Source organism: Leucoraja erinacea, chromosome 21 (genome assembly GCF_028641065.1).
Source record: "Leucoraja erinacea ecotype New England chromosome 21, Leri_hhj_1, whole genome shotgun sequence".
NCBI classification, from domain to species: domain Eukaryota; kingdom Metazoa; phylum Chordata; class Chondrichthyes; order Rajiformes; family Rajidae; genus Leucoraja; species Leucoraja erinaceus.
Genome location: NC_073397.1, coordinates 26,317,071 through 26,341,658, shown reverse-complemented (window position 1 = coordinate 26,341,658; position 24,588 = coordinate 26,317,071). Strand labels below are relative to the sequence as shown.

Genomic DNA, 24,588 nt, shown 5'->3' with positions numbered 1-24,588 from the left:
GATGACACAATTCTTCGGACAAAAGAGTATGTTAATTAATCTCTTCAGTTTAGCAATGACACTGTACAAAAGTAAATGCACACATAAATGCCAGTAACCCAAGTGAACCCAATCTGAACGGTTTCAAGAACAAGAACCCCCAAAAATTTGAAAGTAGTTGAGTGCATGAAATAAATGAACATAATATTTTATGTATGAGTAGTAAGTGTGATGCTTCCCGTTGGTTTCATACTTTTTACTTTAAATATATGTACAGAAAAGCATTCATATGCAAAGTTTATCAAAAAATATTAGCCAAAAAACAAATCTTAATCAAACGAAACCTTCAACCAAAATAGCCTTAATGCAAACCAAAAATGTCCCAAAATGCATTCTTCATAGCTTATGAAGTACTTCTGAAGTGGATAGATAAAAATGCTGGAGAAACTTAGTGGGTGAAGCAGCATCTATGGAGCGAAGGAATAGGTGACATTTCAGGTCGAGACCCTTCCTTAGATGCTGCCTCACCCGCTGAGTTTCTCCAGCATTTTTGTCTACCCCTGAAGTGGATATATTATTGTAATGTAGGAAAAAAATATTTATAATTTGCAGACAATGAGATCCCCCAAACAGAAACACGAGTTAATCTATTCAGCGATATTGGTTTAGGATAAACATGGGAGAAATGTTTTTTTCTTCAAAATGGTAACATGCACCCTCTTGCATCCAACTGAGAGAGAAAAATAAAACTTTTACTCAATTGTTACTGAAAGAAGTCAGTTCAGACAGTGCAGCAATGCCTTAGAAAGTCAATGTAAATCTGTTTCAATATGGACAATTGATGAAAAGCAACGGAAGAAGACTTTAAATAATCTGAAATCAGATTATTGGGTATCACATCATCTGCTGCAGGATACCTACTGATATCTTCGGATAGTCTTTCACTTAAAAGGATGCCACTGAACTGCAAATTAAAAATGCACAGTTGGAACTAATTCTCACTGGATGTACATTGACTGTACAAAAGATATTTAACCTCGGTTTTGTGATGTTTCTCCAAAAGGTTACAAGGTTTGGGAGGCAGAGTCATGCAACAAATCAAACTATGGTCCCCTTGAGATGAATTACATGCTGAGGCTATTTTCACTATTAGAACCCACCTATATCAGGATATGTACGGTTCTGAAACAAGCTGCCAAAGAAAATAGTGGAAGCAGATATAATTACAGTATTTAAAAGGTGTTTGGACAGGTACTTGGATAGTGATACAGGAACATGCAGGCCAATGGGATTAGCATGGATAGGCATCACAGTCGGCTGGCTGAAAGGGCCTGTTTCTGTGCTTATTGCCCTACAATTCTGTAATTGTTTGTGAAGCAGAGCCCTAAGATATATTTTAACATACAAGTAATTTTCCTTAGCTACTGAATGCTACAAAATAACTAAACAATTATTAGTTTAGAATGGAATTTCCAAAGTCGTGAAGTAAACTCAAATTTTGATTCTTGCCCAAATAGTGCCCCCGTCTGTCTTCAGCCCTGTTAGAAGCCGCCAAAAGAGTCTATACGTTATTATGCGAGCCACAGGAGGGGGAACTGGGTTAATTTTTGTACGGAAAGTAGGTGTTATTTTTCTGCTATTGTTCAATATATGATCCGGGTCATAATCATATTTTTAAGCAAAACTTAGCCTTTGGATTTAAACACAGTGAAACCCACATCAACCCAAACTCCCTGCTGCTAGTTAATGCATTAGTACTGAGCACATCTGGAAAGGCAGTGTAGACTGCAACAACCAGACTCCCAAAAGCTTGTTCCCATGACATGCTTTCTTAAGCATGCATGCTCAGCTCAGTTCAGAAAAGAGACAGCCCCTGCCAGTTTAACTACACTAAAGGAAACATATCAAAACAAGTGCTGTGTTTCAGCATTTATTGCTTTGCTCACTAACAGCTAAATGTCCCTTTCCTTTCTTGTGAATGATCAGGTTACCTGCGATATTAATTGACTTTTCTCTGCATTATTTTAGAAAGCACAATAAACTTGAGACAAACCACTGTGCAAGATTTTTTCTTTTCACTGTGATGGGATTAGCTAAAATTTCAATTCTTATTTATAACCTCCAGCAGAAAATTGACTACACACACTGCCTGAGTCAACTGGGACTGCATAACATCAACTTGATTATATCAAATTAACTCAAACATAATTGCACTGCTTGACTAGCCATGGAACTTGTCAGCTATAAACCTGTCAAAAATCCGTCAACTTTGCAGTTAAGTAGAAGCACAAAGCTTGGGTTCCAGAACTTGACATTTTTGGATCTCCGCCTGTTTGAGATGCTTTAGAATTAACTTTCTAAAGCATGCTGTTCTCCATTTCTCTTTTTTAAGGTATGCAGACCAAATGAGGAAGCAAGGTGAATGGTGTCATTCTGAACAACAATTTTACAAAATGTGTATTGAAACCTCACTTGCAGGCATTGAGATTGAGATTCGACTTAATTATCACTAGAACAGAACAGGGGTCAGAAAAGCAAAAGAATAGTATCGATGAAGATAACCAAATCTTTTACTTTTGGAGAATTAAAAAATGAAGACACGAGAATTCAGTTGATAAATCAATTATAATAGAATTTATCTAATGGCAATTTTCTACAGGCTAATGTTACGACATTTCATAGACCAGAATAATTTATAGGTGCCAGGTTGCTGCACAGAATTATACAGTATTTTAACGCAGTTAACTTTTATGTGCTTTGAGGAAATTATTCATACCTCGGAGTGAAAACAGACTTGGCGTGTTACATGTCAAATCACCGCAGAACATCAATAATCGACATAAAAAGAGTGCTGGACTGTGCTGCTAAATTGGTGAGGTGCGTCAGAAGATGCTGTAAATTCTTTGGTCTTAAAATTTTGCACAAAACTACTTTCGCAATCACATAGGAAAAAACCACAACTAAATTCTGTTCTATATACGCTATAGATTGGAATAAATCCAGAGCAGAAGCTGGACCCACTACTTAAATATTTATTGTGAAAACAAGATTGGATGCGTAATACTAAGTGTGAGAGTATGAGCTGTTCTTCCAAAGGCTGGCGTCTTATAGATTTTAAATGCTTCCAGTCGGACTCAGTTGTAATTATGCAAATCACCAATGTTATGTATAAATAGCACACTGCTGATTTCCATGACTGGGTGCCCTGGCGAGAAATGGTATTTCCATCCCAATAAATTTCCCATCTGCCAAGGATAGGACTGTTTGGGAAGCTTTGGACACACAGCCCAATTTTACTGAGATTCATTGGAACAGATGGATCAGTGGAGCAAGATTTCCTGACGAGCTTTCACTTGTGAACATTGTTTTTTTGGCCAGATGCACGATTAGGGCGATAGCCCATATACTGCAACATTGGAGGAAAACAACATTCATTTTGGCTGTGAAGAATTCATCAAAGCAAAATATTTAATTTTATCCCTGTCAAAAGAGAAAGGGTGGTTGTGCAGAATCTTGAGAATTTATAGAAATATTGAAATACAAAGGCAAATGCTACCACAATAAGTGGATTTTAATGAGTGTCCTTATAAGAAGAAAATGAAGATGCAGAAAGGTTTTGGAACAGATTCTAGTACACATAATTCAACAGCAAGTGGGCATTAGCAAAAGTAAATTGTGGGAAAGGGTGAAATGGGCAAAATGCCAGAGAAATTGAGACTTCAAAGTGTGAAGTTATAAAACTAGAGGAAATTAGACTGTTAGTATTGGATGGGTCTGTCGAGAAATTCAATACAGGGATTTGAGATTTTTAAACAGTGGGCCATGCCAGTGTAGATCCATGAGTGTGGATGACTGTGCAGCACAAGGAGGGAGCAAATAGAAACAGAAAATGCAGGAAGCACTCACAGGTCCGGCAGCATCTGTGGAAAGAGAAAAAGAGTTAGCATTTTAGGTTTGAAGACTCCTCGTCGGAGGAAGCAAAATTTAGAATAGGAGTAGAGCGTAGAAGTTTACTGAATGGATTTTGGAAGATTTAAGTACAGTATAGAGGTGTCAACGATATCATCAGTCTGAAGAAGGGTTTCGATCCGAAACGTCACCCATTCCTCCTCTCCAGAGATGCTGCCAGTCCCGCTGAGTTACTCCAGCATTTTGTGTCTACGTTCAACTATATGTCAGTATTTAGAATAGAATTGTACAACACAAGAACACGCCCTTCGGCTCGTGATGACCATGCTCAACATGATGCCAAATTAACCTAATCTTTTCTGTCCGCACACTACTAACCAACCCACCTATATTTATGTCCTAGTCATCTAAAAATGTGAGTCTGAGTACTGATCTCTGCAGAACACCACTGGTCACAAACCTACTGCCAAAATGACCACACTAAGATATGATCGGCCCCATACAAAGCAATGTTGACTGTCCCTATTTAGCCTATTCCCTTCCAAATGAGAATAAATCCTAATGAAAAGAATCTCAAGTAGTTTACCTATCACTGATATGATGCTCACCAGTCTATAACCTCCTACATTATCTCCATTTACCTTCTTAAACAAGGATTCTGTTCAATCTGATTTGCCAGTAATATTGCATAGCCCATTTTGGCCCTCCTAATAGATAATGTTATTTCCTATATTATTAATATTCTACAAAGACCCTATCTGATTTCTTCTTCTGAAACCTTACATATGCTTCCTTATGTTTTTTAAACAAGTTTTCCAATCTTTCTCATCATCCAAGGTTCCCTTACCATGCCATCATTTCCCCTCCTCTTTATTGTAAGGCAGTAGTCCTGAACTCTGATCTGCTGGACTTTAATCAATTCTCATTCAAATGTGAACTTATAACTGGTGTCCCCATATATCTCCCTAGCTCCTGCCTAATAATGTTGTAATTTGCCCTTCCCCAATTTAGGTCCAGACATATCCTTATTCATGCTATCTTAAAACTTAAACAGTTGTGATCACTATTCTCAAAATGCTCCCCCACTAAAACTCCAATCATTTGACCAGGTTAACTTCCCAATACAAGGTTCAGTATGGTCCCTCTAGTGGTTAGACTGTCTATATACTGTTTCAAAAAACCCATTTGGAACAAACTTAGCAAATTCTGCCCCATCTAAGGAAATCCCAGTCAATATTGGGGAGGTAAAAGTCATCCACTTTGACAACCCTATTATATTTGCATTTTTTGATAATCTGTCTACATATCTGTCCCTCCATCTGCTGCTGGCTATTGGTAGGTCTATGATATAATTGGATCATTAATTATACCTTTTCTTATTTTTGAGTTCTAGCCTTATTGCTTCATTGGATGAACTGTCCAATATGTCATCTCTGTGTGCAACCATGACATTCTCCCTGATTAATAATGCAACTCATTTATGCCTTTTACTTCCTTCTCTATCACACCTGGTATGGCCCCATAGCAGAAGTGTTCATGTCACGGGGCTGGAAACTGGAAGTTTCTGGAAACTGGAAACTGGACTTCCACTGTTACGCTGATGACACCCAGATCTACCTCGGCACCAAATCCCCCCACAACCCCCCACCTCTCCTATATCAACTCCTGTTTGTCAGCTATAAAAACCTGGATGCAACATAATTTCCTCAAACTCAACAGCGATAAGACAGAATTCCTCCTCATAGGCTCCAAAGCCACACTCAGCAAAATCAATAACCCCACTCTCACCATCGACGGCACCACTGTCTCCCCATCTCCCCAGGCCCGCAACCTTGGCGTGATCTTTGATTCCACCCTCTCCCTTGAGCCTCACATCCGCCATGTCATTAAAACCTCTTTCTTTCATCTCCGCAACATCGCCAAACTCAGACCTTCTCTCACACCTCCCGCTGCTGAAAGACTCATCCATGCCTTCATCTCCTCCCGACTGGACTACTGCAACTTAATTCTCCTTGGCATCAGCTCCACCTACATCAACCAACTCCAACTGGTCCAGAACGCAGCCGCCCGACTCATCACCCACACCAAATCCTGGCATCACATCACTCCAGTCCTCAAACAACTTCACTGGCTTCCCATCTCCCACCAGATCAACTACAAAATCCTGATCCTCACCTACAAAGCCCTCCACCATCTGGCCCCCCCATATCTCACTGACCTCCTCTCCCCCTACCAACACTCATGATCCCTCAGATCCGCATCAGCCAGTCTCCTCTCCATCCACAAGTCCAACCGCCGCAGTTTTGGGGATAGAGCATTCTCCAGGGCAGCTCCCAAGCTCTGGAACTCCCTCCCCCAACTGATCCGCAATTCTGTGTCCCTCACCATCTTCCAGTCCCGCCTCAAGACCCATCTCTTCACCTCTGCCTATCCTTAGCCCCACGTCCCCCTCCCTTTTCATCTGTGCATTAATTGCCTCATATTGTGTTTTGTATCGAATTCTGTCTTTACTTTGTGTACTAGTCATGTCTCTACTATTTATTTCATTCCCCTTACATGTTTTTCCTCTACCTGCTAAATTTTTGTAAGGTGTCCTTGAGACTCTTGAAAGGCGCCCATAAATAAAATTTATTATTATTATTATTATCCTGAGCTCATTCTGCTACCACCATCATCTATTGCAACGTGATGGTTCCCATTGATTGTCGCAGAAGCTTGCATCCTTTTCAGGATGGACGATGACAGTGATGTCAACATTTGAAACATGGAAGATGGACACAAAAGAAGACACCTGGTATGTTCCTCTTGCAACCAAATAATGAATGAATTAGAGGTTTATGTGGTGATATAACCAAAAAGGAAGGAGTTGGGGTTTGGGATGAAACTACATTGTTTAGAAGCTTATCTCCAAGTCAATAAAGTTTTAAGACGCTGAGCAGCCCAAGGCAATAAGGATGGAAGCAAAGGATAATTACGTCACTTTTCTCAATAACAACTGATCACCAGAGAGGCAGTTTAACAATGCAGAGAAAGTCACGGACCCAAAGAAGAAATGGAAAAATAGACTGGGGTTGTTGTAGAGCAGAGGGATCTAGGAGTGCAGTTACATAGTCCCCTGAAGGTGATGTAAATGTAGATGGAGTGGTCAAGAAGGTGTTGAGTCAGTCAGTGTATTGGGCATAGAAGTTGGGATGTTATGTTACAATTACATGACATGTTGGTGAGGCTGCATTTGGAGTAATGTGTTTAGTTTTGGTCACTCTCCTATAGGAAAAAAGTTGCTAAGCTGGAAAGAGTGCAGAGAAGATTTACGAGGATGTTGCCAAGACTCATGGGCCTGCACCATAGGGAGAAGTTGAGCAGGCTGGGACATTATTCCTTGGAACACAGGAGACTGAAGGGTGATCTTGCTGAGGGTATACAAGATCATGAGTGGAATAGCTAGGGTGAATGCACCTAATATTTTACCCAGAATAGGGAAATCTAGGACCAGAGGACAAACATTTAAGGTGTGAGTTGAAAGATTTAATGGGAACTTGAGGGACAACGTTTTCACACAGAGGGTGGTGGGTATATGGGATGAGCTGCTGGAGGAGGTAGTTGAGGCAGGTACCATAAAACCATGTAAAAGCATATGGACTGGTGCATGGATAGGAAAGGTTTCAACAGATAAGGCCCAAACGCAGATAGGTAGGACTGGCATCGATGGGACACCTTGGTTGGAATGGACTAGTTGGGCCAAAGGGCTCAACAAAGGGTGGATTTGGAATTTGTTTCTTTGGGGACTACAGAGATAATGTTGCAAGAATGGGAAGTGAATCCAAGTCCGCCAATGCTCTTTAGAGTGCTAGGCTACTTTAACTCTTTCCATTAGGTGCAAAATTATACAGTTCCCAAGGACAACCCATTGCACAAATTCAACTACAGCTACTGAAGGGCACTGGAGCGATGTTCTGAGCACACTTTAAATAGTTAAGATAAATGAATTAGGGAGAAGTGGATTCTTGTACAGAATATGTTGAGGTTATTGGAGAGCATTAGATGACTAGAGCTTCCCATTAAAAGTAACAGTCAATATTAATGATGTTGATTGAGATGCTATACAAAATAAAATCCATACGTACTGAAATTAAACCCCTATTTGTGTTGATAGAGTAACCCGGCAGGGCAGGCAACATCTCTGGAGAGAAGGAATGGGTGACGTTTCGGGTCGAGACCCTTCTTCAGACGTTTTGTGTCTATCTCCCGTTTAAACTAGCATCTGCAGTTCCTTCCTACACTATTTGTATGTGTCAGTGTGCAGTTCTTTGCCTTTGAAATTCTTTCCCCAGTCAATATACCAACGAATGAGAGGTGATTTTCAGGCAATAGATGTTAGTGGAGAAGAGGCTACAGTCAGAATCTCCTGTAGATGGATGAAATCTGAAAATTAATGCAACAGTGATGCAGACAAATGGAAATAATAAATGTTACTCAGAAAAGTTGCTATAGTGCAACTAAGGTCAACAGTTAATTGGTATATTTGGGAAGAGTCTTGGAATCACTGCAGACTTGTCATTTAACACATCCGTTAGATTACTGTGAATCAGCAACTGAACACTGAAAGTAGAACATTGAACATTAATACTTCTGTAAAGACAGAAGATGTCAAGATTAAACTGTGTAATTCACTGGTCAAATTGTGCCAAATCTTGTACTCAGTTTAGGTCACAGGCTTAATGAAAATATTCAAGACATGGAAAAACTATGAGAGTAAGAAGGAAATAATGGAAAGCTTATAATTATGTTGCTGTGGAAGATGATAAAAAATAAGACATTTTTTGTACAGAAATATACAGAAATGTTGTATGTGCCAAAGATCTGAAACCCTATCCAAAATTGGAGTGTTAGAGTAATACAGTGTGGAAACAGGCCCTTCGGCCCAACTTTCCCAAACTAGCCAAGAGGCAAATTGGCAATCCATTAATAGAACACAACAAGCTAATCCCAATAAATAAACAGACGCTGTGGATGTGGAGAGGATCCTTATATTCAAAGGACAGTTTAAATGGTCCTTAGGGTCGGATGATGGGAATAAAGATTTTGGAAGCAGCTGGGTTTTCTTTGCATATATGAACTAGGATAGTCCAAACAACAACCCTCATCTGTATATATCTTGTCATTTTATGAAAAAAACAAATGGAAAAAATAGGACACATGCGAAACACATTGCCTACTACTATTTGTAAATGAAAATATCGATGCAGGGAAATTGAAATTAATCTACCTCTGGTCACTAATGTCAGGTTAGGATGCTTGCAACAAAATGCGAAACTTGGCCAAAAACATAATGGAAACAGCTTTACAGTAGTTTACACCCAGAATTATGCATTAAACTGGGACCTACATGCAGTTGTACACAGCTTACAATAATTTTCCACATCTCAATCAAAGGGCATCTTTCTTCAGAGACATTCACAGTTCTTAAAGGCACAGTCCATATTGCAGACAGGCAATAATGACACACAATCAAACTGCCACGGAGAGATAAGCTGCAGGAGAGAGAGGGATCCCTAAATTTGGTGAGAGAATTTGATCTTGATTCATTCATTCATCTTCTCATTGGTGTGGTAAATGTCAGGAAGGTGCCCCCCCCCCCCCCCCCCCCACCACCCCCCAACTCCCCTCCCATGTCCCATGTCCCACTTCCTCTGCCCACCCATTCCAGAGGAGGCAGGAGAGTTGCTAGGATTCACATAAGAAGAGCCAAGCAGGAGGTACCTACTGTTGTCTTCTCTGGTTTTTGGCATCTCACTGGTGGAGCATAAAACAGACAACCCACTACCTTACAAAATACATTAAGGTGATCTGTAGACTTTCAGAATCAGGTGGAGGAAGCTTTTTTCAGCTTTGGTAAACTTACATCTGTAAACACATTGTTGATCAAACAAATCCAGGTAGGATATGGCATCTCTGAAAACTGTCTGGCAGTGGTTTCTTCACTGATGGACATGTCCTTATCTCTTCCCCTGAGGTATCTGAATCCAGCTATGGCTATAATGAGGCCTCAACTGCTAGTATGTTCAGAATGACATTGCTACTTATGCAGCCATGGAAATAATATCTCAACACCCAAATGTTGGATAAACCATTATTTTTCTGTTGGATTGCACTCTGTGGAATTGATAGGTGTCTGAGCAGCCTGGATCAGTTCTGAAGCTGCAGCCCAATCTTCACTGTTATCAGAATGTCCCTTTAAATAGTGAGAATGGCAACAGACACATCTATTTCACTCTTAGTTGATTTGGGTATTCCAGAGGACGTGGCGCCACAGTCTGCCCTGAGCCTAGAGAAGGATCTAATCTAATCTAGCACAAACCTGCAGGTTAAATGCACTTTTACCTAAAGGAAGCTAGGCATCAACTTAGCCAGTCATATGACTTCACAGCATTCACAGAACAATGTCCACAGTACGACAACAGTTATTAATGTGCTTCACTTGGACCAAAACATTTGGAAACATCCTGAGATGTGAAAGGAAATACCAAAACACATATTTTGCTTTCTTTGCTGGTCTAATCATTATTCAATGCTGAGCTAACTAAATATTAATGGGGCAAAATGGTGGAGATGCAACTATTGGTGCAAGCAGATCTAGGCACCATTTATTCATGTTAGAAGTGCACTTGTACAGGCATTAGATCAGTAGATGATCAAACATGTTTGTGATCATTCTCCATATAACAGAAAGATATGAATAATACATAATAGACAATAGACAATAGGTGCAAGAGTAGGCCATTCGGCCCTTCGAGCCAACACCGCCATTCACTGTGATCATGGCTGAACATCCACAATCAGTACCCCGTTCCTGCCTTCTCCCCATTCTCCCCTTGACTCCGCTATCTTTAAGAGCTCTGATAGCTCTCTCTTGAAAGCATCCAGAGAACCGGCCTCCATCGCACTCTGAGGCAGAGAATTTACAGAAACATAGAAACATATATATTTGGGCCATGTTTTGTGGGCTACATGGTAAGTATATTGTTCTGAACAAAGTACAAACATTTGTAAGAACATTTCATATTCAACATAGCCTCAACCCCTCAAACCGGTTTCAAATCTAAATGCATGTTCAAGTGCATTTTGTAATGTATGAGAGGGCCAGAGGGGTGAACAGGAAGGACCAATTCACGTAACAGAGCGATGTAAACACATGAGGCATCAATTTAAAATAATTAGTGGATGATTAAAGGGGAGTTGAGGAAAAATTTTGTTCACCCAAAGCATGAAACTGGTCTGGAACTCGATGCCTGGAAAGGTGATGGAAACAAAAAGCATAACACATTTAAAAAGAAGCTGATTGAGCGCTTGAAGTGCCCTTGACTCTGAAAGCTACGGACTGGGATCTGAGCTACAAGAGTGGACCAAGTAGCTATTTTTTTACCCAGCATGAATGCAATGAGGTAAATAGTCTCTGGTGCTATTGGTTTCAATATATATGTCTGTGAAATAACTCACAAATGGGTAGTTTGTAAACTGGACCTTCAAAATTGCTTATTCAAGTCAACTATAGTTTGGGAACACATTTATGATCACAAATAAAATGAACTCCCAACACCCTAGATTTAAATTTGCAGCTATAGTTCACATCAATGTGGACAAACATCTGATGAACTATATATGAAGAGACGGTGTAGGTTCAAGCAATATTTCTGAGCTGGTAAAAACAAACTTAGAGGTGATGTAGTTATATGGTTGGCAATTCTCCCCAGATCCAAACGCAACATCAAGTTACCAGGAGAGGGTTGGTGTTGGTAGCCACTGTACAGGGATTGGGATAGGAAATAAAGACAAATGACTCAATATTCCCAATACTTATGCTATATTAGTGAATTTCAGGTCACATAGCCTGACAAGGTGGAGGCAGAGGAATGATGCAAATAAATTTTGGAAGGTGGTTGGGCATTATCGAAGTAGATATGAAACTAAATGATTTTCACTTATAGATAGTACACTAATAAGAAATAGAAATGAGCCTAAGATAAGTAAATGAACCCGAAACTGCATTCAAATCTTCTCCCAATAACTCAAAAAGTATAAGAAAACAACTACGGGCCTCTAAGGCAAATCAATGGTGAATAAGTGAAGATTACAGCAGGTTAGGTAGCATCTCCAGAGAAAATGGAGAGGCGATGTTTCGGGTTGGGACCCTACTTCAGAATAAGTGCATAGATGAAGATGGACAAAGAAACGCTACACAACTGTTCAGCCTGTTCTCTGAACTGTTTTTGAAAGAATGAAGGATTGCCCCACAGGATCCTGTGACTTATTTTAATGCACAGCTTTCATATAAATATGGCACTGAAAGTGAGAAACAGATGCTTTTGATTAAAATATAAGTCCTACCAAGGCAGCGCAATGTGGTCATTACCTATATACTTTTAATCAGCAAGCAGCATCTGTTTCTGATAGTAAATCATATAAAAGACATATCTCCACTAATGTTATTTATAGGAAGGCTGAAGCATATATAAAATGCTATAATTTTTTTTCTGTGCTATTGAGGTGCCCTTCAACAAAGTACTTCACCAAATATCCCTAATTTTTTCCCCACTTTCTTCCACTTCTCTCAGTCAACCAAGAAGATGTTGAAATTCAAATACAATTTGACCCATAACTATCATCTCCTCCATTCTACCATTATCCTGCAGAAGTAGCAATCTCATAGCAGTGCACTGAGGGTAAGCTTGGGATTTGGACATGACTTTAGAGCTTGTAGCCAAGGTCATTCATCATGGAACAAGTAAATTCTATTTAAAAACGACTATATTTTGAACACTCACCCAATTGCAATAGCTCAACATTGCTCTAATACTCTGCCATTGGAGATGGATTCTCTACAGATATTGTGTGGAAAAAATACTAATTACAGTGCCAACCCCATAAATGTCCTGTTGCTTCAAAGTTTCACTTCACACAGCCAGGCAGCACAAAAGCCGAATGATATTGTGAAGTGAATTTGTCTATGGAACCATAACTCTAGCAGCTTGTTTTCTGGGCATGAAATGTTCAGATCACAAGAGCATAAATTTTGAATTAGTACCAGAAGCACAGGGAAGAGGTTAGAAGACTTCTGTCAGCACCAAATCTTCACAGCATTTGTTTCTATTCATTCCTGGGAAATGGAAATTGCTGATAATGCAAGTGATTTTGCTCATTGCTCATTCCTTGAGAAGTGGCAGGGAGACAGTTTCTGGAACATCTGCGGTTCTTGAAGTGTACACACACTCACACAGCTGTTAGACAGGAAGCTCTAGAAATATATGACCTAGCAGCTACACAGCATCCTATTTCCTGGATAAATAGAATAGTGCACGATTTGAACAGAATTTACGGGTGGTGGTTATAATCCCATTTTCCTACTGCCCATGGCCATCTAGGTAGAAACGTTGGGCTAGACAGGTGCTGTTAAAAAGACCATTGCATGTTTTTGAAACATAACCTTTAAATGGTGCATACTCACAAGGTTAATTCCCGGGATGGTGGGACTGTCATATGCTGTGGGAATGGAGCGGCTGGGCTTGTACACTGGAATTTAGAAGGATGAGAGGGAATCTTATTGAAATGTATAAGATTATTAAGGGTTTGGACATGCTAGAGACAGGAAACATGTTCCCGATGTTGGGGGAGCTCAGAACCAGGGGCAACAGTTTAAGAATAAGGGGTAAGCTATTCAGAACAGAGATGAGGAAACACTTTTTCACCCAAAGTGTTGTCAGTCTGTGGAATTCTCTGCCTCAGAGGGCGGTGGAGGCCGGTTCTCTGGATGCTTTCAAGACAGAGCTAGATAGGGCTCTTAAAGATAGCGGAGTCAGGGGATATGGGGAGAAGGCAGGAACGGGGTACTGATTGTGGATGATCAGCCATGATCACATTGATTGGTGGTGCTGGCTGGAAGGGCCTACTCCTGTACCCATTGTCTATTATTGTCATACCGGACCTTGGTGCACTAGTGTGGAGCTAAATGATTGTTCATGGTGATGGAATGATGCACCAAGTTGTTTTGATTCCGATATTATTGAGCTTCATCAATTTTGTGGTACTCCATCATAATCCAGATAGTGCTTTGTAGTCTTTTGGAAATCAGAAGCCTCTGCCTGCTCTCACAGTGTCACTATTGAAAGAGTTGCTCCAGCTAGCTTTCTGGTTATTTGATCTGTGGAGGATCTGATTGATTATCAAGTGATATTCTTTTGAAGGTTGTCAATTCCTGTTTAATGTGATGCGATTATACCTTGCCATGTCTCAATGCAAATCTGAAAGTGATTGAGATCTCTCAATGTCCAGGGACCGAATGCCATGTTATCTGAGGAGTGAGACATAATGCATACACCAAATCATCCCAAGAAGTAATTGAGAATGGGTGGACAATGCGTTGCCCTGTATAGCTCCTGCAATGATGTTTCACAAATAAATCATTAATTTCTAACAACCTCAGCTGCCTTTCTTTGTGCTAGGTGCAATACCCACCAATAAAGGTTGTTTCATTCTGATTCCTATGACTGATTTTACGAAACCCCCTTGCTGCCATACAGCATATGCTGTCAAACGCTGCCTTGATCTCACGGCAATTACGCGCATCTAATTTTTTTGTTTAGAGACACACCGTGAAAACAGGCCCTTCAGCCTACCAAACCCACACCGACCACTGATTACCTGCACACTAGCTCCATGTTATACCACTTTTGCATCCTACACATTAGGGACAATTTACAGAAGATAATTAACTGAAAAATCTGCATATCTTTAGAATGTGGGAGGAAACTGGAGCACCCTAACAAATCCCACGAAGGTCACCGGGAGAACTAACAAACTCTGCACAGACAGCACCAATAGTCAGGATTGAATCTTGGTCTCAAGTGCTGTGAGGCAGCAACTCTACCACTGCACCACTGTGCCACCCTGATATCTAGAATTTGGCTGCTTTGACCATTGTTGGACAGAACATTAGATTGGTATAATGCACTCTGGAACAGAGATTCCTGACTGGGCATTGATGAGCAAGCTACTGTAACTGTAAGTTGACAGTACTGTCAATGTACAAATAACGGAACTCTGGAAGAGCTCAGTGGGTCAAACTGCAACTGTGGAGGTAAAAGGTGGAAATCAAAGTTTCTGGTCGAGACCCTTCATCATCAACGTACAACTTGTGTCTGCAGGGTGTTGCTTAACCTGCTAAGTTGTTCCAGTGTTGTTTTTTCATTCCAGGTTCGAGCATCTACAGTCTCTTTTGTCTTCACAGGACAGTCAATGAAATGTTCTGTTACTTTAATTTACTTATGACTGATGATAGTAGATTGAGAAGGTGGCAATAATTTACTTTTTTTGTACATGGGACACCTGGACAATTTTACAATTAATCAGGTTGGTGCCAGAGTTTTTATTTAATTGCAAACAGGTTGATGAATGTTAGCTGTTCTAAGCACCAACGGTAAGGAATGTAATATTGTCAGGGCTCATTATCTTTGTCATATCCAATGCATGCAGCCATTTCTTGACTTTAAATGGAATGAATCATAATGGCTAAATCCTGGCTTCCTGAAGGAACTTCGGGAGGTACCGCGATGGTTCATTTGTTTGGGTGAAGATGATACCAGGTTCTTCTGCATAATCTTCTACATTTGCTACTGACAATGAGGATAGGCATGTTCATGGATGCTTCTTCAGCATTTCTCTGTTTAACTACTGGGTTTGAAAGGACTGCAGTGTTTGACACGATCAGTCATTTCTGAAATTGCCTGTAGCAAGCCATTTTTGCTACCTTGTTTAGATGCTGTCCTGTGTTTTCCCTTCTCTATGTTTTGATGTGCCTGGAGCTATTCTGAGCATGAATTTCTATGTCCTTCGTAAACCATGATTGATTCCCTGACTTGATCGTAATGGCAAAGTTGGAAATGTACACGTCTTTACAGATTGTGGAGGCTGGCCATTCCTCTGCTGCTGATTGTCCACGGGATCCCATATTCACATTTCCGAGAGCTTCTAGAACCACTGTGAATGTATCCCTCTGTACTCAGTGGTATATTTGTGAGCTGGGCTCCACTAACATTGAGGATAGGTATGTTCACAAATCAACCTCCAACATTATAGCTGTTCAATCGTGATTCAAGATGGACATAGAGATTCATGCACAGTGTAACTCCAGGCTCATCAAAACCCACCATAATGTAGTTTGTCCTTTGTTTGAAGAAGAAAACTCATCTCCAAAATTACCTATGCCATGGACTGTCAATGATATAGTCAGCGGCAGATTGATAAAGTTCATATGCATCTCCCTCACGCTAGCAAGCAGCTTTGCACTTCACGACTTAGTTGGCTCAGTCAGGTGTGATGCTGCCAACTTGGTGACAGACTATGAAGTACCAACACCAAAATACATTCTATGGCCTTACTTCTCTCCATGCTTCCTCCATGGAGGAACATTCGGGAGGGAGGAAAGTCGCTGGTAATCCATCTTCAATTTCTTTGCCCGACTTTGACATGATGCGTTGAGACTTCCTAGGGTTGAGAATTAATGTTGCTTCATTGGGTCTAGAAGTAATAGACCACCATATCAGCTCCCAACGCCTCCCCACTGTTCCCACCCCAGCAAAGCCCCTCCATCCATTAGCTACATAGATAAGTCGTTACTACATATGATAGATCTGCCTTGCCAATGTGATTGAGTGTATAATATATAATGAAGAAATAATGTGGGATGTTAGCTAATTAAGTACAAACTTGTAAGCAATATTCTGTCAAGCTACCATTTGATTTGTCTGTGGGACAGCTCTCCTAATTTTTGAATTCTGTTGAAGCTAAGCAAGAAGGGTTGACTAATTTTGTCATGCCGTGCCATGGTGGCATTATCAGTCCAGTTCCATCACTACTTTTTGGTAGCATTTGCAAAAAGGGTACTTTGCTGAGATACCAGACAACAATGAAAAGACAAGCACAATTCTGTGAATCTGGAATCACAAATTGACCAGTCGAGAAAAGGCAGAATTACTTATGAAAAGATATTAGAGTTCCCCGTGGAGAACGGAGGACAATTTGACAATGTCATGGTCACTGTTACAGATTTAAAAAATTTAAATAAGGAATTTAATTAATCAATGTTATTGTGAGGTGGGATTATAATTTATCCAAATATTGAGCTACCATTAAAAAATCCAGTAAACTGCCTTAGAATTAACCATGATTTCAAAAGCAAACTCACTAGATTCACAAAAACACATTGAAAACAGATGTTAAAATCAAGACCTTTCTTCTATTTTACCATTCTCCTTTGTTATATTTCACTGGTACAATTAGTGGGAATGTTCAAAGCAAGAATTTAAGTCTGTTCTCCCCTTCCGGACACAGGTGTTCATTAATCTATAATTACTTCATGTGGAGCTAACGAACAACTGTAATTATTACAGTTAATTCCTGTTTAGTGAATAAACCACTTGTCATCACAAATTGTTGCAGCATGGTCCGCCATGAAAATGTTGGCTGGAAAGTATCAAGATTTAGAAAGCTTTGATTTAGTAGCGCAAGTCCGTACAATTTTACAATGCACACTTCCTCCCCTGAAAAGTAGTAGTAAATGATTCAAATACAATGCAAGTCTATTGGGCTTTGAAATGTGAAAACTCACCTTACTTTGGACTGTGAAAGTTCTAACACTGGGAATTTAATCTGTATTTTCAGATGATGTCTGGCGTGAACTTGCAGCATTTTATGTTTTATTGCATCTCATTGCCTATATTTGCATTTTTTTTCTTTTCACTAGTCATCTCTCCATCCAGAGTACATGATTGTCTATGGAGCAATGAAATCACTCTTACGTGACTCCCTCTCACGGTGCTACAATTGCAGAAGTAAAACCTCACTCCAAACTGTCAGTTTTACGCGCTTGAAAGTAAGAAATTCTTATTACAGAACTGCCGCTGCAAAACTCTTAACTTAAAAAAAAAAAATTCACCTGGTGAGACCACAAAAGTTAATCGGTCAGAAATTAATCTTCGCAGAGCCAGTTTGAATCACGCAGAACTACTTATTATCGGGAAGAACGTGCACACAGTGATATATAGTGTCTGGCAGTTACACTTGTATTTTAAGACACAGTAAAGTCTATGTGTTGATACACTTAAATTGGTACAATCACCTAGAATATAGATCATGACAAAAGAAATACTTAAAACAAGGTGATTAACCTTTCCAGTAATCTACCAACTGTACAGTTTCCAAACTAACTTAAAACAATCCACTAATACCTTGGAACAATATGACCTACAGAGAGTGCATTCTAAGACAAAGCTATTCTTGTTCACATGTTATTCTCAGTAGTTAGTACATATCAATATCTTTCTAACATGACTGATTTATTTTTAATTGAGAAACCATCAAGGCCCAGGCCTGTTAAATGTTGTTGCCACTAGTGTATTAAAGAAGAAGGAAACAATAAGGCAAATTAAGATGTCACAAAGTGTGTTGCCAAGTCTGGGCTTGAGAACAGTGTAGGAAATTAATGGAAAGAGTTGTATGGCCAATCAGCACAATGTGATTTTGAGAACATTGGATTTGGAAAGTATGAATCCAGATATTAAAATTTCTACACAGAACTGGTGTAGAAAAAAAGATTACGTTCGATAGTGTTTTTGGACTTTAAAAGAACACAGAACTTTAAAACAGTTATCATCAAGGAAGTGTTAAAAGAAATGAAAAGATGCAACCGAAATTATGACCTTTTTAAATAGTCAAGCTAAACCCTGTTCCCTATAGTTCCATCTTCTCTAATGTAACACAAAAACATTTAAACGTCTAGATCATAAAATTTATGATGATTTTTTTGTTCGATTATTCCAGATAATCCTTCTATTTATTGGTAATTTAGAAATCCAAATTTTCACTCCATCAATATTTTCTTCCATACTCTATAGGTTACACCTCACTAAATGTTTTCCAACATTTATCATCCACATAAATACTATTTCAAAATAAACGATGTAAATATCCTCCGGAGTAAATGTACGGTTAATCGAGAGCCCCATTTAAAAAAGAATCAAAATATTGAAATGAAAAAAAAATGGAGACTGGCTTCTAGAAGCAAATATTTAATTATATTTTTGTTCTTCTTGAACCTATGAGCAAATTTATATCATGAAGGATTGTAGTTTCACTTGACTTTTCCAGTGTTACATTATGATCGCAGTTAACTTGCAGACAGACAATCTAAGACAGGCATACTTGACACCATATAAACTGGTGGATCCCACCAAGTGGTATTCCTGCACTTTTAACCTCATCATACTTTCAAATTATAAAACATATTGTTATCAGTCATTTTTTGAATTCCCTGGTTGACAGTCATGTCGAGATTAAGTAATGACAGGAACATTGAAAACTGACATTTATTTAAATAACTTTATTTTAATACATTGCAACTTCGGTCAAAGTTTTCCTTATGAATGCTATTTGAAAGCTTTCACTCTTACCCCCACCCCCTCTGTTTCCTACCATACATTGTTGAACTTATTATATCACATCTGTCAACCCACATCTCTTCGCCCCTTCCTGCATGGCCAGGTAATCAATTTGTCGTCACTCTTGGTAACCCCAGTAAAGTCATCAGTGAAATGAGTTACAGCTGTGAGACCATCAGGAAGAAGAACAGCCAAGAATATGCTGCTGATAGCACATCGAGGTCTCAAAGATGAAATATTAATGCACGATTTGTTTATCTGCAAGCGCACATCTTCCAGCACTGAGCTGTTAATTTTCTATCTGTGCAGACAACAGATCACTCAGTCATGAACTCTTCACAGCCATTACACAGAGACATTTTGATTAAGTATGCCTAATGTAGTGTATAGGAAAGAATGAAAACACTCAGCCTGCCAACTTTTGATTGACCATTAAGCCACTGATGAATGTGCCTGTCAAGGGAGAGACAATTACCTCAACAATGAAGAAAGTCTTCTGGAGGGTTATTTCTATAGCTGTGACACATTTACCAGATTACAGCCATGCAAGTTGAAAGCATGTAAACTAATAGCTAAGATTTCTTCATAATGTATTCATCCTACTCTCCTTAAAGGAAAGGAAATGAAGAAAAACACTCACATTAAGAGAGGGGAAAAAAAACTAAACAAAATTATTGTGCATGTCTGGGCAAGGAAATGACAGGGGCAGGCGTTACGTCAGTAGCACATGCGTTGCCATAGTGAGTGATTTATTGATATTTATCGAGAATGAATAGATCAAAGCTTGCCAGATGACAGGTGATCAGTCACCCGTCAAATCAAAGATGGCAATCGACTCTAAGACCAGTTAAGTGGGTGGATCCGGCGGATGAAAAATGGACTTTTATTTCAGTGCCCCAGACCAAATATCACAACTCTCAGGAGAGGGAGGAGGGAGAAGGGGAGAGGGAGGGGAGGGGAGCGAGGGGAAAAGCGGTAGTTTAAGCAGGCATTTTTATCTCACAGATTAGATTCCTCTTTGCTTCAACTCGGGGATCTTTCGCGTACTCGGCAGATCCGCTGAAAGTTAGAGCGACTCACGACCTTTGCAGCTTCCCACCCTCTTCCCCTCCCACAGTCTGCGAAGTGCATGCATGCTCCTAAAACAACACATCCAAGCTTCTTTTGATTTCGGGGTGGGTTACTTCGCCGGCCTTGCAATCCTTAAACCCAGTTAGTTTCAGCCGATTTGATTACACTCGCATTTCTGCAACCCGTCCATCTTTTTTTTTAAAAACAAAAAAAAACACGGGGACGAAATCCTGCTTGACTGACAGGAGATAAACAACAACAACAACAAGAATATATATATATATATACACATACATATATATGTATAGAGAGAAATAAAGCGGGTCACCTCGCACTGGACCAGCGAAGGAGAACCGTCTCAGTCTAAACTACAGTCGGATCACTCCTCAACCCCATCAAAAAGAATTCGCATACAACAAAAAACTTCAAACAAAAAAAAGTCTCAGCGGAGATACACTCACACACACACACACACTCATTCACACACACAGATGAAACAATCCCCAAACAGAAGCTGTGAAACAAAACACACATTTTGCTTAGGACATTTCCATTTATCTAAGACTGCTGAACAATAATTAGTGAATTGGACGGCAGAGGTAGGATATAGAAGTTGCTTGTTTACCTGCTGCCCGCTTGGGTACTTGCTGTTTCCTTCGCGGCATGCTGTGAGAGTTTCGAGTTGACTTTTCTTCAGGTGTGTGAGAGGTGCTGAGGGGAGGGGGGTTGAGGGGGCGGGGTGGGGGTGTTCGCTGTAAGCTCGTCCCCGATGGTTGTGGTATGTGTGAGTCTAACTGTGTGTGTCTGAGAGATACAGTAAGCTGTTTCTCTATACAGTATAATGCATGTTAGATCTGAAATAATTTTTTTCCCGTGTTGTTGTGTGGATGTGCCTGTTCGCGGGGAGTTTGGTGGCTGGGTTTGCAGGAGGGACGCCCGCTTTGCCCCCGGGCTGGACGGTCGCAAGCCTGCCGGCGCTGCCTCTCCCCCTCTCAGTCGCGCCCCCTCTCTCGTCTCCCCGCGGCCGCTGCCGATCAGTGGCGGAGCGAGGGCTGCTTCTGCTGGCTGCTGTTGCTGCTGCTTCTCTCCGTCGCTCGGCGGCTGGCAGCTTTTTTTTCCCCCGGAGGGACTGGGGCTCAATCTCAATCGCACAGACACGGGTAAGCGATAGAAGCAAGCATCGATGTCCTCCTCCTCCTCCTCCTCCTCCTCCTGCTCCTCCTGCTGGCAAAGTCAAATGCAATCTATAGCAGCCTCATCCTTGCATTTGACAGCATCTGGAACAGTGAAAAATGAAAGCAGAAGAGAAAGCTATCAATAACAAGGCGCCGGGCATTTGTTAACGGCAATAAAACAATGTTATTACACAGTGACAAAATTATTAATTCCATGCGATCCAAGCATTAGCTGAACACATATTGGACAATTACACACACCATAAGCAAGCAAAAAAATCACCCAAAAGTATTTTCAGAATATAATATTCTCATATAAACTTTTGGAACTCTCTTTATTCGAAGAAGCAATGAATTCTTACAAAGATGTTTTCTGCCAACTTTTGTTAAATGAAAGCTAATTCGGCCAATATCCCGTTTACGTTGCTCGGGAAATATTTATACTGTTAACAAGATGAAAATTCGCGTGTAACCTTCAGCTGCAGTTCCCTGCGTTACACATAACCCCACACGCAATCTGCTTTAATATGCTTCCTCATAATGTTGATCAACAAAACTACCGGACTTGTCCCACATCAATACTAGTTAAACGCGGATGCACACGCGAGTGTAGAGGTACCGGCTATCTCAAGTCAGAGGTGGACATAAATCACAGCGATGTATATAAATCAGGTATGCAAACAGAAAATCGTCATGTAGCCCCGGGGAATATATTTTTTTCATGAATGCTACAAATGAATTGTTCCCAGTTAAGTTAAAAAAAATGATTAGTTTGTTTCGCTTTGCAACATATGGTAATGACATATGTTGATAGCTTGGGGACTGGAGACATAAATAACATATATGCCGATACGTATTAAATCATTTGAAACCAATTCGTGGCATTAGGTCGGTAGGCATTATGTATATATTTAAATGTGTTCGGAAATGTCGATAAGAAAACGCAAAATATGAATTGCATTTGTTTTTATAATCCATGTCAAATAAAACGCGAGTTATATTTCCACAGCTAGAATTAGTATGAAAGTATAAATCACCTTTGCCACGAAGCTGCTAATAGCAATGTGTAAAAGAGACAGGCAGGGTGAAGCCAGTGGAACGCGGTTTAAAATCCAATGTTACTAAATAATCCAGGTCAAACTACAACGCACTCGATAACATAATAATGCACAGGAATCCCAACAGCGAATTTGTACGTCCATGTAAGGTTAAGCTTTGATCAGAGTGGAATTTGAAACGTCTACATATTTTCGCGAGGTTAAGTTTAATTCTTGAATTCGAAAAGTTGAGCAAAACCAATTTTGCCCTTTAAAAACTAAATGAGCGTTTATGACAACGTTTGCAATTTGTTATTTGCAATTCTTAATCAGAAAAGTAAAAATCACTAGATGTTCAATTCACAATTTAAAGAAAAGATACATTTGTGACCACGTTATAAAAATCATACAAAATCAGATTTATATAATGTGTGGCCACTGCGTGAACTAATCAAATACGTTATTTTTAAACGCTCCACGATGCGCCAACCTAATATATTTGCGTATTTATGTTGTATCAATGTGGCTTTGATGAGCAATGTTATTGATATGTTCTAAAATTGAGGGATGAGAGGAATGTGTCCGTACTTACGAATCCCCACGTCCCAGATTGGAAGCCACGCCAATAATTCACTGGTTAGTATTGAAGAGTCAGTTGCTGAACTTCGACTGGTTTCCTTGATGGTTCTCATACAAAATGATTTCTATCCCTTGTTTATACCGAAATCCAAGCGACTTGTGAGCTTTGGATCCCTTAATAAGAACTTCAGGAGAAGCTGGTTTTGTCAGTGTTATCTGTCCCTGGGCGGCAATGGATCACAGAAATCTCTGATCACTGACATTTCCAACCCTCTTCGATTAGCTAAACTCACTGGCAGGCTGCACCGATCGGATCCTGAATGATTAGGAAACCATCAAAGGCATGTAATCTAATCAGGTAAACCAGCAAGCAAAACCACCGACCATGGGTTAACCTCTGTTATGTCAATTGAATGACCGCGAGCCTGATTCGTGTACAAGAGCAGCAGAAACTATGTAAGTCCCAGCCCAATGTATTCCGTCAATCGTGTATATACACTCTTAACCAATTTCAATGAATAAAACCTCTCACCCATACCACACTAGAAACTAAGACGCAGTATGATCTCCCCCCCTGCTTCCTGCACGATCTGCCACTCATAACGTATATTATGGTGTCGTGTAATCAACAATTTGACAATGTAATTACACAATTCCGATCTCAGGCTTCAACCCGGCAGCAGTAAAAATGCTGCACTAACTGGAACCATGACAAGAGTCTTTAAACACACTGGACCCCCAAAATATCTACCTAAATGATTTTTATTTAAACCTCATGGTAATCTAGATTTGTCGATCAGAATGACATTATTCCAGTTGGAAGCGAAACCACAGCTTCCTAATTATGTTACTTCATTCTTTCAGCAGACCTTAAACTCAGCAGTCCGTGCGGTTATTATTCCGGTTTCCACTCCGAACTTCTACCTGTAACAATTACAATTTATTACCCCCTTCTTCAATCTTCAAATGTTATCCTAAAACTGATAGTTAGTTGACAATCGTCAACATTTCCCGGACATCCAAATTTGCTGATGGTAATTAAGTAATTCGAAAAAGCCTGAACCCCAAATCTGTGAGAAAAAAAACATTTCATAATTCTGCCTTGAAGTCAAATCTGTCAATCATAATTATTTTCCAATTCCACCTTGAACCCAATCTGTCATTCATTCTTTCAACTTTAACTCTGTCAATTATGTTCACATACAGTAAACCCCATCTGTCAAGATCATTCAAAGTGCAGTCCTTGTAGTAATATGGTATTTCTCATGATTAAGTTATGCCATTAGGATACAGCATAATGGCTACATACAGGTAATGAAGAAATGATCTCAACATCAAATCACTCTCTGA

The 24,588-nt window shown here is 39.9% G+C and overlaps 1 protein-coding gene across 4 annotated transcripts in view; it reads right to left on the bottom strand.

Moving 5' to 3' along the window:
• LOC129707424 (teashirt homolog 2) overlaps positions 1-24,588 on the bottom strand; it is a 422,262-nt gene that overhangs the window by 373,625 nt on the left and 24,049 nt on the right. For 3 of the 4 annotated variants that reach the window (XM_055652448.1, XM_055652447.1, XM_055652450.1), the window contains one exon: positions 21,073-21,724. In XM_055652448.1, the coding sequence (XP_055508423.1) occupies positions 21,073-21,112 (40 nt within the window). In that variant the 5' untranslated portion in view covers positions 21,113-21,724. Of the gene's footprint in view, positions 1-21,072; positions 24,228-24,588 lie in introns of those variants that run through there. The other variant, XM_055652449.1, reaches the window with a different exon arrangement.